The sequence below is a fragment of the Bemisia tabaci genome, chromosome 1 (genome assembly GCF_918797505.1).
Source record: "Bemisia tabaci chromosome 1, PGI_BMITA_v3".
NCBI lineage: Eukaryota > Metazoa > Arthropoda > Insecta > Hemiptera > Aleyrodidae > Bemisia > Bemisia tabaci.
In genome coordinates this window covers 15,700,058-15,715,592 of record NC_092793.1, presented here as the reverse complement: position 1 = coordinate 15,715,592, position 15,535 = coordinate 15,700,058, and the positions used below count along the sequence as shown (strand labels likewise).

Sequence of the window (15,535 nt, the reverse complement as noted above, 5' to 3'; positions counted from 1 at the left end):
AGAGCTTTTGTACGAAAACTATGCCACGATGCACACGCACAGTGAGCTTTCTAGTTGTGAGACAGAAACGTTAATAACCACCCCCAGAACTGTCTTTGTTTGTTCCTTTTGTGTGCATGAAGCTTCATTTGCTCTTTTTCCGAGCTTTGAGTGAAGATGAGGTAATTATTTCTAGTCCGCTAAAGAGCTAAAACTGAGAGGTAGCTATGGGTATTAGTAATAAGAACTATGAAGTTGCGTAATAATCAAATTATATTTAATTCATGTTGTGTAAAAAATGTGTTTTATATATTTTTTTTTAAATTTTTATGATTTTTTCATTGTAATCTAATAATATGTAACACACAAAAATATCACTAAAACGTAAAAACAAAAAGCTTAGGGTAAAACAATTATGTAGTATCAAAACTGATTTAAAAAATAATAAAAAAAGAAAAAAGTACACAAAAAAGACATTTGTTTTTTCTTTGAAAAAAAAGAAGAAAAAAAAAGAAATTACATTCTGAAATTCAGTATTGTCTTTTGATGCCAAATTTTCGAATTAAAGTGAAAGAAAGAGTTGGGCTTGGCTCCATTTAGGGTTTTGCAGCCGTTTAGTGCCAAAATGCGTATGATTCTAGCTTCTTGAACATTTTCCAAACGAATTACCAAGATCATCAAAAGAAAAAACTGAACATTTTCTTTTTTTCCTCATTACACGTGGCCAATGCTTGAGAGGACATATTTCTGAGAGTGGATAAAACATGAGTAATAAATAATTAACAACAAATAAACTTAACATTACACTAATACATCTATGTATATGCAAATAAAAATGTTAACACTAAAGTGAAGAAAACTAGAAATGATAAATATTGAAAAATCATAACATTCAGTAATAATCTAAAATGAAGAAAGAGAGAGAGAGAGAAAGAGAGAGAAAAGTCAAAACTGAAAGAAAAAAAATTCTTACAAAAAGAAAAAAAAAATCAGACTAAGGAGAGAAAAGTTAAATCAGTATTTAAAATAGGAATACTGTTACATACCTATAAGAAACTCAAGGTGGATTCTACATGTTAACATAACTACAAAACAGGCAAGGGTGCATTGACTTTCAATTTCTTCTACTCGTTTTTTTATTATACAATTATTTCTGTTACAATGTGGTTAGCAACAATACATATGTTCATTATAGTCATTTTGGCTCGAAAACCGAAGAAAATAACTCTTTAGAACTTAATTGGAACAGGCGTGCTGAAACTTATAATTTCATGTATTTTTTTCTTGTTGGTAATTTTTTTATCCTTATTTGCACTGACATATTAAAACAAGTGGCTTCTCCTCAACACCAGAGTTTGCGGTTAAATTGTGCAGTCATTAAGGAGTATAAAAGTTTATTGCAGGTTGAGTTGGAAGAGGCAACGTGTATTTCTACTGTCGAAACAGTAAGGATGATAATAAAAAAAATATCAAATAATCACTTGCCCTGGAAAGTTGCATTTTATAAAGAACAGGTATGATGTCATATTTATCAGAGACGCATTACTGATAAATTAAAAAACCAGCAGGGTTAGAATTGATAAATGGATCAAATTCAATTCACAAATACAATAAATGTAAGCAAAAAATGTTAGGGGCATGTTTTAGCGACAACTCAGGATTGGTACAGTTATATTGTCAGCTACAGAGGAATTTCTGCTGGGGGTGATCGACTTAACAGATGCACGCACCTTATTTACTTCCGTCAAAACCAGACCCTCTAGTTACGTGTAGATTCGAGATAATTATTCCTTTCCTTTTCTCTACCTTGGTAGTTGAAGCAAAAATCCGCACGGAAGGAGATCCCTCGATCTCCTTAAAGAGTGAGGACGATAAATTGTGTTACAACCGGATTAAACAGGATAAGAAACAGTTTCAAAACAGCATAAGCAAATATTAAAAGGGGGATAAATAAAGCATCTTGCATTAGACTTTTCAACTTAGAAGAGCATGGAATCCGATGTGCAAGACTTAGCTTAATGATTATATTTGTGGGTTCTGTCGGCATGAACTACGTTACATTGACAATGAAGTCATTTATTAACGGAATATAAAATTCGAAGATTCAATTCTGTAGAGGTAGACGGAGAGACTTAAATTTGAACCTCACATTGTTAAAAGGAAGACAAAATACTCGTACTTGAAGAATTTCAAACGAAAATTTAAAAAAAAATAAATAAATAAAAATGGCGGGGGAAAACAACGGGGGACATATTATATGAGAGTCCTTTGCGGTCTAAAATAAGAAATGATAAATTTTGGGCAGAGAGACGCGTTGATAAGAGGACAGGAGACTTGAAGTCCTTTATGGGTGCTAACAGGCAGTGATAAATTTACAAGACTTTGGACCAGTTTTGCAATACCTTGATCCTTCCCAAATTTGAACGAAGTTAAGAATGCAAAAAGCACGTATGACTTCAGCTGAGTTTTTTGTTAAACGTTTCCCATTTAAAGAGGTATACTTTTTAAAAACCGGGACGCAGTCTCGGTTAAATAAATACAAATTTTTTTTTAAAAAAATGGTTTCCTATCGCCGTAAATAAACCAGTTGGGAATTCAGCCGAGCAAACTTCTATAGGATCAACGCACACGAAGATCGATTCCTCGTGCGAATAATGAAAAATTTCTTCCGTATTCGTTCCACATGACTAGTTTGAACATTTAAATTTTCAGTGTATCTTCAATTTACATTCTGAATTCAAGCTATGCCATATGTGTATGCTTTAAGATTCGTACATACAAGCGGAGGAGAATTTAACTGAAGTTTTGATCGGGAAGGGAGGAGGAAGAAATACGCAAAGGAAACAAAAGAGAACAACAGAAAACTAAAATTGATCTAGAATTAAGTGTGATTTAATATAGATAAACATTTAAAATTGTGTAATTTTTAGTTCAACAGAATATAAAGACTCTATATATGCCAATTAATTGGAAGGTGTGGGGGAAAATGAGTCAAATAACTTTCATTAGTTCATTCACTAACAAGCTGCAAAATACAATTTTATGCAGTGAACTTTTTTGTACTTGATCAAGAAAAAAAAGAAAGAAAACAATAAAAATTATCTACATTGTACGACAGGTATTTTAGCTATTAAATAATTAAACGATTATTTAATAAATGAAGCAAAAGAATAGCAAAAACAAAACAGAAAAAAATACATAGCGATAAAAATTTAATATGTAGTTCAACAATTTTTTCTGGTTATTTCCGCAGTTTTTCTTTCTTTAGATCGCACATACTTGAAAATATTTTGGAAAAATTAATAGGTGATAACATCAAAGTGCAAGATGATGATCAGATTAAAAATACATTGCGCAGAGAACCAGCGCAGTCTTGGAAGGTTTTCAGCTGGAAAAAATCGATCAGCATTAGTCGGTGAAAACGTCATTCAGTGATGCTAATGTATAGCTGGAGGACTGTTGTAATACTTATTGTTAGTTAAACAATAAGATTCCTAACAAGGAGTATTGATGGTGCTCACACCGTATTTAACTGAATATCATTTATTAACAAGTAAATATAAGAAAATGTACTTTTCTTTGTGTCTAGAAATCTTACTAACAGGGATCTAGCTAGGCCTAGAGGCTCATGGTGTGAAGAGATCTCTGAAAATTATTCATTTATTTTCATCTCTGTTACTGAGTACAGTTTTTCACTGATGATATTTCATGCCGGTCTTGAGACCAAAAATGTTAATGGTCGCATCATGATACAATTGAATCCTGCGGAAATAGATACCTGCTGTGTTACTTGCGAAAAAAAGTTAATTGATAAAAACCAGATGATTGATAAATACTTTAAGACTGAGAGAAGAAAAAACACAAATCAATGTTACACATATACATTTCACGCCTACAAGTAATGACAAAGGAAATGAAAAAAACTGCATTTTTCCTAAATTATGATTTTCTCTCACATGAAAGTCTTGAATTTTTATGAATAATAAGTGGCAGTACAAGACGTGCACTAAGATTCCAGCAAACAAACCTTGTGAAGCGAAAAGAAACTACCTCAAGGAAGAAAAAAAAATTGACTACCGAAAAAAAAGAAGAAAAAAAAGGAAGACTAAAACAATAAACAAAAATAGGAGAAGGAAAAGGGAAATAAAAGAAGAGGACGAACCAGAAAACAGCTACAAACACACACTTGCATGCAATTCAATTAATTTACAGTATAAACAGTTTGGTTGCAATTTAAAACACGATCCTTGAAGAGTTTAGAGTGCGCTGTTAACAGTATCGAAAATTACACCTTAAAAGGCTATGGTTCTTATTTCATTAGCCTCCTTGGAGGAGAATGATTGCTTCAAGCTAACGCAGTCCTCAGAATCATTAGTTTTTAGATATATTACTTCTCCGCATTTCGCCACTAATTAAGAAGAAAATTGAATTAAAAATCCAGGCCTTGCGGACATCGCATCAGTTTAGTTCCGGTTTTGACGCTAGAATTAGTAGAAAATCGACTGATTAAATTTTATTCTCCCAATTGTTGAACGCAGTGATTGACGATGCGGAAAAGTATCAGATGACTGGTAGTTTTAGATTAAGATGTATCACTTTTCATAGAGGGCGCGAAATTCCGAAGCAAATCACAGCTAGCATACTAGCACACTTGTAGTATTTTACGTGTGAGAAAATTAGTTAACCTAATGATTAAGAGTTGAAGTAATAAAAAAAATGATTTACAAAGATACAAAACAGGAATTTTATCCGTAATAGTTCTCAGAAAGGTAGAAAAAAATCGTTAATTAAAGTTAAATAAAAAAAATATATATATAAAAATGGTGGGATTATAAAAATATATACATTTTCGAAGAAATAATTCTAATTAAAAAAAATTGCATCTTCCTTACAAAAAATAAAGAAAAATAATAATGATAAAAAAATTATTTTTGCCCGAGAGTTATAGGTGCATGTATGGGATACTTCATGCTTTAGATATAGTTCCGAGATTTTAGATTCGACAAAACACGATTAGAGCTCCTATAAAACCATTAAAAAATATTGCTTGCCTCAATTTATGGAGGAATCAAAGTCTAACGGAGGTTAACAGATAAAACTTATTTTAACGCTAATATGGAAACTGAGTTTACGTGATTTATTAAAATGGCTGTGGGCTTACTACTCATGTTATTTGTTCTAAAAAAATCTACTAGCTGCTCTAAAAGAGAGAAATTTTGCGAGTATTCTTTCCAATTGATCGCCAATAAATTACTGTGACTTTTTCGATCTTAAATGGTTACTAATCCAAAATACACGACAATGATCAAAGTCATTGAGATTGACGCTTTAACGAGACATTATAGCTTACTTTCACTTGACACACATTTTTTCATTCATTTTTTTATTTATTTCCTTTAGTTGCATTATTCATTTGCGTCGTTCCGTTGCCGGAACGGGGTTTCTGTATTGAATTAAAAGAAGTGCTTAAATTTTACCAGCGAGCTAATTCAGTCAGAGCAGAGGGAGTAAAAAATTATGAACAAAAGTAAAAATAAGGACACAAAATTATTGAGGTGGATAAATATTTAAAATGCATAAAAAAAGAAGAAAAAATATTTACCAAAAACCCAGAGTATTGCTTTTAACATACACATATCACCATTAGGATTTAAAAAAAATCAATGGATAAAAAATGCGATAAAATTAAGAAGGAAACTAAATTATTCACGAGAGAAAAAGTAAACCCTTTCGTTCTAAAGTTAAGCAAAGGTGTTGTTCATTTTGCTGTACTTGTCAGTCAATAAATCTGTTAATGTAAGAGCCGTTTAAGAGTTTTTGGGTACTTTGCCATGCATTCTATCTGTAATTGTATTTGGACGAAAATGAATCTAATAATCCTCAATCTGACTTCACCCGTCTGCTGACATATAAGAAAATGCTTCCGTGTTAGGGGTTGAACGTTTTTAACCGTTATTTGTGAACGAATCAGGACTAATGATGTTGAAGGCAAGGGCATTAGAGGTCTCTTTTAAAATTCGTTTGATTTCCTTTCGAAAATGTAGAAAACATGCAGGAACGGACTGCGAAGAGAATATGTTAGAAATTTAAGCGCAACGTATCAGTTATAAAAAATATTTTAAACTCCCTTCTGTAAATCACAAAGGCGTGTTGAAACAATAAATAAATATCTATGTCTAATAGGCCAAATTTGGAAACTTGCTTCTCCGAAGAAATACTAAAATAAAGTTAAATATCAGAGGATATGAAACTGCGGCGGAAAAAGGAAGGAGGTCATGATACTTTAATGCTACCACGGCTGAATTGCTTTCGCGTTTTAATGAAACTCAAAAATTAATTCCGATTAATTCCGAAAACGGTATCTCCTACAATCGAGAGATACGTCGCGTGTGAAGTGTCGTACAACCTGTAAAGCGTAATATACCAATGCGTAACTGGACAACATTGGCAACTGAGCCACACATTTGTTTATTCACAGGTAAAAAAAATGCAAATTAAAACTCTTTCGATTGTTAGAGGTCGTTAAAAGGATCCGATAAAGTTTACCAGACTTAAAGTAAGCCAGCATGCAGTGAGGTAAATTAAGTAAACTTAAAGTAGGCCAGCATGTGGTGAGGTATGTTGAGAGGCCTTCTAGTCCTTAACAGAATCAGGCAATGAATCATTGGTTAGTTTTACATGGAAAAAACTTCACTTATGAATGAAGTTAGTGATTCGGTGAATTGAGCAAATGAACAGAATATAGCGATTAAAACGTCTAGAGCCCTTGAAGATGTGCTTTTTTTTGACAGCTAAATATTCACGGTGAAAAACAAAATGAGAGGTAAATCGGAGCTGGAATAAATTGAATTTTGGCTGAAAATGGCGAAGGGGACTGTAATCATAAAGGAATGTTTTATCAGAACATTTCAGTGAAGTTTCCTCCTATTGTGTGAGGATCGGTGCAGTGGCGTGGAGTGCTGTGCGATATATCGATTGATCTGCCATTTAAACCGACGGAAAAGAATCGATTAAAAGGGTATCCACAACGAACACCTTAATAATCGATTCTTCACCATAGCTTCAAATGGGAAAATATCGATAGTCGATCATTCACGCCTCGCCACTGGATCGGTGGCGAATCTTTTAGGTTGGCAACACCGATTTTCACTCCATTTCAATCCACTAAAACAATCGATTTCACATACGACAGCCTGTCTCTAGGAGGATTGATTTTTACAAACATTAAAAAAGGACGAAACCCAGTTTTGCTAACTCGTAAGATTTGTCACTGGTTCTGAAAGCTACTTGCATTGGGCAAAGCATTGCAAGCATGAGAGATATGACGCGAACTTGAAAACTTGTGCAAAAATAAATACGAAAAAAAGGGAGAAAATGTGTAAAATTTGATTCAAAATAAATGATTCATAAAAATATTTTGATGATGACTTTTGCAAGGGACACTCATAAAGCACCAGACATATATAAGTGACAAGCTCGAGGTAATATTTACAAAAATAAATGGATGAATCAAAAACGCAAAGTGTCTGCTCTAATAAAATATTTACATTTACAAGCATGCAATGGGACTTCTACATGACAAACGTTTGGATTCAGTAAGAAAGTAGAAAAGAACGTGAAACATAGCGAAGGTGTGTAGCCTTACTGGGAATTTCATGGAGAAGAAATGTGTGACTGGATACATAGTTATACTATAGAATAAATTAGTAACTGGATAGAGGAAAAATATGTAAAAAATACTTTCACACCCAATAACTAGAAAACAATACAAAAGAAAGGAAAAACTTCCGACCCGAAATCCATGTAGAAAAGTTGGCGCACGAGAATGTGAGATGAAAAAAATTATTTACACCCCACACTGCTGTGCATGCTATTCAACGCGGCGAGTCTTGAATGATTACGATATATCTCATTCTCGGTTGACTGAATATGTGCAGAAATGGTATAGCTTCGCCGGTTACTGATATACAGCTATGTAAGTTTCCTGAGATTATTCTAAGATTTAAGAGATCCACTTTCTGAGCGTATTTTTGAAAATGAGTTTTCCCTGAAAGGCTCGCAAATCACCAGTTGTAAGACGGTATGAAGCTTGATGTGAGCAATAAAGTAGATCCTGGTGAAGTATCCATGAAAACGCATCAGAATTGCTTTCCCTCATTCTATATTGATTGAAAGTTTATATTAAAAAAATTAGTCCACTAACTACGTTAAAAAACAGAAGGTGAATGGAAATAAAGAAAGAGAGGATTGACTTTTCATTTTTGTTTCCCTTTCTGTTTTTCTTCATGCCATTTTTCTTGATTTTTATAACTAGAGTTGCAAACGAAGAAAAAGAAAATACGAGAGAAAAAGTTAATATGAAATGAAGGAGTAAAATTAATCGTGCAGATTTACTTAAAGCTGAAGACACAAGAATAATAACTACGGTTGATTCAATACGAGACTTGTATGTATGCTACCATGAGAGAGCGTTACTTCACAAGTCCCATTAAAATCACTAAAAATTATGGCGTACTGTTTTCCCCAAGGTTATTTAAGTATTGGTATTGAAAAATTAATTAGAGCAATAAATAAATTAATAAAATAAAATTTACAGAAAATGTTTTTTATACAAATGTTCAATAAATAGTAGTATATTAAATACAGTTGTGTGAAAATTGACTACTTAATTTGTAAAAGATAGATGATCTGAAAGGCGCATTTCGCAAACTCTACATTGGACTATTTTATATGCCAATTGCTGCTGCACTATTTAAGTCGAATTTCCAATAGAAAAATATTTATGAAAATGAGGCTTTTACGCTAGGTTTTACGTATAAATATGGGTTCTTGGTATAAAACTTGCCCCAAAAAGGGTAATGGCTACAATCAAAAATAATTGCAACGTGCTTAGCGTAATATTGAACTATGGAAAAATTCAACATTCTGGTTCCGAATAGTTGACTTGTAAACTCGACTTTAAATGCAGATGAAAGAAAATTGTGATTTTACATGTAGAAATCAGTTCCAACTTATTCACGATAGGAACATTAGAAATAAGTCCGAACTTATGAGTGATATAAAGGTGGGAAAATCTTGTTTATTCACTGTCAGCTGGCAAATTCATTGTGGTAGTTATTGAAAACAACGTCTTTCTATTTGACCATCTAGAGAATTAGTATTGTTTTCCCCTTTTCCAGAAAAAGAAAAATAAAGCGCCAGTAACTGGTGATTCATGATGAATTCAAAAAATAAATAATGAATTAATAATATTACTGAGTAAGTAAACATGATACAAATGGGCGATAATGATGAGAAAAAACTGTTATGAACAAATAAATACAGAAAAGTAACCTGAGCCAGGTATCGCAGTTTTAAAAAAATTATTCTATAATTTACTAACAAATTGCTGTGTGTTCGATAACTCTTTTTCTTTTAATTTTGTACATAAAAGAAAAAAGTAAAATGAAAAGGAAAAAAACAAACAAATAAAAAGATTCAATAAACTATGTCAATAAAACTCTTTAAAACTCAATAATAATAATAAATTAATTTAATTGAGGTTATATTTTGTACGTAAGTAATAAATTTAAAACAAACAAACAAAATAAAACATTGATAAGGGCCGGGAGTAATATTGTGAATTTTCAATGCTTGTACTATAATTTGCAAAAATTAAAGTCATAATAAAGGAATTTATTATTTTTTTTTTTTTCGACACTGATGATAGAACTCTTATCACAACGAAAAGCAGCTCTCTCAAAGGCATTCAAACAAACTGGAGCTAGTTTGCACCAACGCTCACCTATACTTTGCACCAAAAAATGACATAAGACCAAAAGCGAGCGGTGCTTTAGCCCTGTAAGGAGAGGTGTAAGTAATGAGAAAGATCTGATGCCATTGATTGGCAGCTCTTTCCTGAGAATAGTTTGTGGTCATAATTTATTAAAATGATCAGTGTCATCTCTTGTTTCTTCTTTCGTAATGAATCCCAGGAGAAATAAAACAGAGTGCATGTTTGAGTGATAGTGAAAGTATAAATATAAGAATAAAAGAAAAAAAAGGAAGTTTGTTTTCATTATTTTGCTTTTGTCGGGGAGTTATAAAAAAACGATGGTGGAAAAAGAGAGTAGCGATTGGAATGTTTCCATGCGGTAAATCGATTGATTGTAAAATAAGAACGTTGCGTAAGTGGCATACGATCATGACCATTAGGCCTCACACAAGCGCAAGTTTGAACTCTTGACTTGACTCTTTGCCTACCCTTGTAATTTGAGCTCCTTAAAACTACAATGAGATTTAAAGATCAATAGAAAATGTCCCGAAGTAAGAAAATTTTAAGTGGAGAGGTTGATACTGGAACAGCAGTTCAGAGCAAACATGGGTGAGATTGACGAATTGATAGGGCCGGTAGGTAGGAATAGGTAAACCTGGAAAAAAGTGCGATCAAATAGAAACAATCCAAAGGCCACACAGAAACTTACTCTTTAGTTATGCAGTACCTGTTTGATAAAAGTCGGACTTATGTTATGGTGTGTATTTATATTTTGCGGTCTTAAATCTAATCTATACAAAGAAAGTTATGCAAACCCATTGATTGAGCAGAATTTTGCGGAGAGGCTCCTCTCTTCCTTTTTTCTAGCTTTTAAGAAAATAATAACACACAACGTTAATGAGCATGAGCGCTGAAATATCTACAGAACAGAAAATATTGCAAACCGTAATACATCCAACATACCATTTCTCTACATGAGAATGTAAAATAAAATGGACTGCTTTATTGCAGGTATGTTGTATTAAATCCGCGTTGATTGTAATTATAGCATTTTTAAAACGAGAACAAGATACGTATAAGGTATTTATGATTGGTGTTTCATGAAATCGGTAATTAGACCAGATCTGACGAGTTTAAAAGACGGTAAGAAAGTTACGACCTCAGAATTCGATCCATTAGACTGAGTTTAAAAAAAGTCACGGGGGTTTCGGGTGGTTATTACCTAACCTCATCAAGATAAAATGAGAGAAAGAGGAAAATGAAAGAACGAAAAAACCCACGAAAGGAGAAAAGAAAAACAGAGCTTCTGTCCTAAGTAGAGCGTAGGGGAAGGAGATAAAAAACAAAAAAAAACTATACAATAATTTAACACTGAAAACAACAACTTAAACACAAATTTTGGAGGCGAAATTTTTCTGACTGCGGTAAGATAAACAGAAAATTGATTCCTTCAAAATTTAGAGTCAATTCGACTTTCACGGAGACAACAATATCTTCACTCAAAATTAACAAGGACAAAATCGATACTTACTCTTGGAATACTTTGTACAAAAAATAATTTACACAGAAGAAAGGGAATCGATATCACTAAATTACTTGTAGGAGTTTTTTTGCGATGACTTATTACAAAATGAATAAATAAGTTCATGAAATCAATTGATATGACACCTATTGCTGTATAAGCTAATACACATGTAATTTATTCTTGAATTTTTCAAACACTAATAGTCAATTTACAAACGTCGGGAGAATATTTACACAACATAAATTTGTAACAAGAGTCAAACAGCTATATGATGTACAAACATTTGCAGGTAGGTGTGCACTTCGATGGGTTGAGAATATCTTTATCCCGTGTCAAATTAAGGTACTTGCCGCATATACGTAGCATGCTGATCCACTTTGCGAAACATTCAAAATGTTAAGGGAGGAGGATTTAATTTTCCTCGGTATTCGAAATTAATTATCATATCTTGGCTGGTTATGCTTTCTTAACCGCGATTACGCGATTAAATGCGTTACATAACCACTGATCTTCTCCATTTTGACAGATTCAATGGAGGAGAAAATACGAACACTGAAAGGAGAAAATCACCCAATATGGGTTCTGATAGGGAAGCAATTTGAGATCATTGAGAAAGCGAGCTCCCAAGTGCGGCTTCATCAAAAGTAACGGCATATGAAATTCTCAACCATCGAAGTACTATTTAAGAATAGTTAATTGCGTTATCCAAGTCAATAACTATAAGACATTCTTACTCTAAAGGAAATAGACTCGAGAGAAAAAAATCATTAAGTTACCCGTATGTGAGTATGATTGGAATACTTGATTTTAAAGGTATTTAAACTAATCACAAAGAAATTTCACACCGGAGTTGGGCGATACGTTGTAGGGGACGCACAGCATGTGGTTGAGCAATTGCTTTTGGTTACAAACTGCGGAGGGAGGATGTTCGCATGCGACTCCAAAATTTTAGGCTTTTGAAGAACACTAATTGTTGGTTACCTGATTTGTTGGTACAATTAATTAGCCACGTCACGATGACCAATAAAAATATAACTCCAGGCAGCCGATAGCTTTGGAACAGTGGGTAAACATGTATGAAGCTTACAATTAAGATGTTAAACGTATTTATGAAATTTGAAGTGTTGGCTGAAATAAAGTAACAATTTCTTTCGTAAAATGCTGTAAAATATCGGCTTTTCACCTCGATCTTACACGGAAGTACTTGAGTAAAAAGATCTATCTGCACGACAAGCGTAGGTAGGTAGATTCCATTCGCATAATGCGTTCGAATGAGGTAAAATGGTACGGAATGATTCTTTTAGCTTGTGAGTCTTTAAAACTTATCAAAAGCGTGAACAAAATGAGCAACAATTCCACAAGAGAAGCTTTAAAAGGAGGAAATGCAGAGGGACCGTTAATGCCGCGACTTATATATAAGATTTGTTTCTTAATTACGAATTAAAATTAGTAAAGGAAAACAAGAAACCTGAGAGTTCCCTGAATAAATAGTTTCTGAGATTTCATCTATTAATATAATTACTATAATATACTATGATAAAATTTGAAAATATATTCTTAATTTTGAACTAAAATTTCTCAGTTGAAACTAACTAACTTCATTAAAACATTTAAATATGCATGATTACGATTAATTTTAAAGAAACTGAGACTTGCCTGAGTTAGCGGATTCACAGTCAAAAAGAGAGATAGCTTCAAATGATAAAACTAGGAATCAGGACGCACGTCCTGATTCTAGTGAAAGGACACGTAGTTTCCCTGCAATCCTAAATTAATTATATGATTTTGATTCATACATTTTTCAACTCTGTCTAGGCTATATAGATGTAAAAAAGCGACTTATCAAAAGCAGAACACCAAGGTCGTTCCACATATTTTCAACGTTCTTTTGTGCGTCATTCCGGCAGCTGACCAATTAAATGATCGCTTGCTGCGAGAAAAGACAGCATCAACTTTGACATAACCACAACCGCTACATCATTGAGGTAAAGACATACAAATCACTCGCAGAAGATTTCCAAAGGGCCCCGAAACATTTCTCACACCCATCCAATGCGAAGAGGTACGCAGGAATGAAAACTTTACACTTAACTTATTGAGCTAGAGCTTAGCGCGTCTTGAGCCGCCTGGGCCGTGACTGACTGGTCTCAGGCGAACGCGATGCTTAGAAACTCCTCAGCAGAGCTGATACGATGAGAGCTGGAATAATCCATCCTCGGTGGGCGCATTTCAACGAAATGAGCCTGAGCTATGAGAAGACTCCTTTGAACGTTACTTAAAGAGCACACTTGCTGTACACTATCTACAACTGCCGCGGGGCCGTTCACTGGAGCAGACCGTAGTTGCTCATCGCGGTGATGAGATCGTGGATCCTGGTCTCCCAGAAGGACTCGATGATCTTATCAGCGATGTCTGCGGTGCGCGGCTCGGGGGTGACCGGGGACCCGGACTGTTGGGACCGGGCGGTCGGCGACGCCGAGGCCGAGGCGAAGCTCAGATCCACGGAGGCGGAGGACACGGACGTAGGCGACAGACTCAGGTCCGAGGCGGGGGCCTGATGTTATGGCCAGCCACGGGTGAAGCAGGAAGCCAGCGGCTTGACGAAGTGGTTGTCCTGCACGCCGCACTGCGGGCAGGCCACTTTGTGCGAGTAGTCGCTGTAGAAGTTGAGCCGCTGGTGGGGCAGCAGCAGGGCTTTCTGGCATCCGTTGCACTGCAACACAAACAAACGGGGGCGTTTTTTAGGGGATGTTCGTCGAGCTTACGTCATTTCAACTACACAAATGGGGGATAGCGGAAAAGTCTCCTGGAAGGTAAAAGACGCTGAGGTTAAACGAAGGGATGTGAAGTTCGGAGGGGACAGGTTGCCGGAGCAGATCCTAGAGTGGGTTCCTTCTAGGAGAAGGTGCAGATGGCGCCCAATGAAAGGGTGCAAGGGTGCGATTGAAGCAAAAATGGATACATGATATGCTAAAAGCGACGGAGGTGGATTTCTGGAGGAGGTAGGGAACTGCTAAAAGAAATTGGGTCCGTATTGATGGAATGGCATCGTATTGGACGTCATTGTCAAACAGATTGTCTACGACAACTTCTCTGTTCTTGGCTGAAATAATCTAAACCCTCTTTTATGAATTGGGCATGCGTCACTAGTGATCATTTTTTCAGATAGTCCTAAAAATGTAACGCAAAGTGCAAATCTTAAGGAGGGATCAGGTGGCGTCCGTAGAACAGGAACCAGGCTTAAAGATATACATTTTATCAAATCGTCCATCTACGAGTGAAATTAAATCAAAGTTTCTGAAAGTCAAGAATTTTATAAAAATTGCATCAACTTACTTTCAATCGATCAGCACAGCATGGCATGGCTGCGAAGATATCGTAGGAGTACATTGAGCCGATCATGAGAGAGGAGCCGTCCCAGGGTTCGGAACAGTGCCGACATCGCAGCTTGGTCCAACCCTGAAGACAACCCATGCACACCGCGCTCAGGTATTGCGTCTTTCCTTCTGATTTCGTCTGAAACAAAAAAATAACACACTTCGTCAGGATCAATGAATCAGGACACACACAGAGATAAACTTCAACAAGCCAGTAGCTGTACGCTGGATGTTCCTCAGAGAATGGAGGCAAAATGGGGATTTATGTGTGTTGGTCCAATTCATTTCTCTGAAAAGAAATCCATCGTCTCTTATGATGAAGGAAGGGAAGGGATGAAGCGACAGAGAAAAAATCAAAATGGTGCTTACGGGAAAAGTACACATTGAAAGGCAAGTAAGCTACAACGTCAGAATACCCTTGGATCCCTTTCTGAAGGCGCACGTCCACGAGGTTACATATTTATCGATGAATTCAATAGCCCAAACATATTATTCCAACTCCCTTTTGTGGTTTTCCGATAAATTTTCTTCCACGCGAAGGGTGGTACCATAAATAAAGTTAGGTACAAGAAATGAAGTGCTTCTTCATTTCGGGAGGTGCGTATTTTTACTTGGCTCCCCCTATTACGAACGGATTTTGATTTATCTTGAATTTATACACTATAACTTTAGCTTTGGGTTTTTTTTCTCATTCACAGAGACACGTCTTATTTACAGGTTGGAACTGACGAGTGGATCTGCAGAAACAGATTCCACTCGGCCTTAATCCCTGAAAATTTGAAAGCCTGGAGCATGGATGTGCCTAAATCCCATGATGTCTAAGGACAATAAATACTATCTATCGATGGCTGTAGGTTCCAACGGAATATAAGCCACTAAACCAGCAAAAAAAAAAAAAAA

At 35.1% G+C, this 15,535-nt stretch overlaps 1 protein-coding gene across 3 annotated transcripts in view; it reads right to left on the bottom strand.

The window, feature by feature from the left end:
• Positions 1 to 234: 234 nt before the first annotated feature.
• The window catches only part of LOC109039439 (hdc homolog, cell cycle regulator), a 298,819-nt gene continuing 283,518 nt past the window's right edge, over positions 235 to 15,535 (bottom strand). For all 3 annotated transcript variants that reach the window (XM_072296761.1, XM_019054916.2, XM_072296780.1), the window contains 2 exons: positions 14,595 to 14,774; positions 235 to 13,971 (listed from right to left, as the gene is read on the bottom strand). In XM_072296761.1, coding sequence (XP_072152862.1) covers positions 13,819 to 13,971; positions 14,595 to 14,774 — 333 coding nt within the window. In that variant the 3' untranslated portion in view covers positions 235 to 13,818. The remainder of the gene's footprint in view (positions 13,972 to 14,594; positions 14,775 to 15,535) is intronic.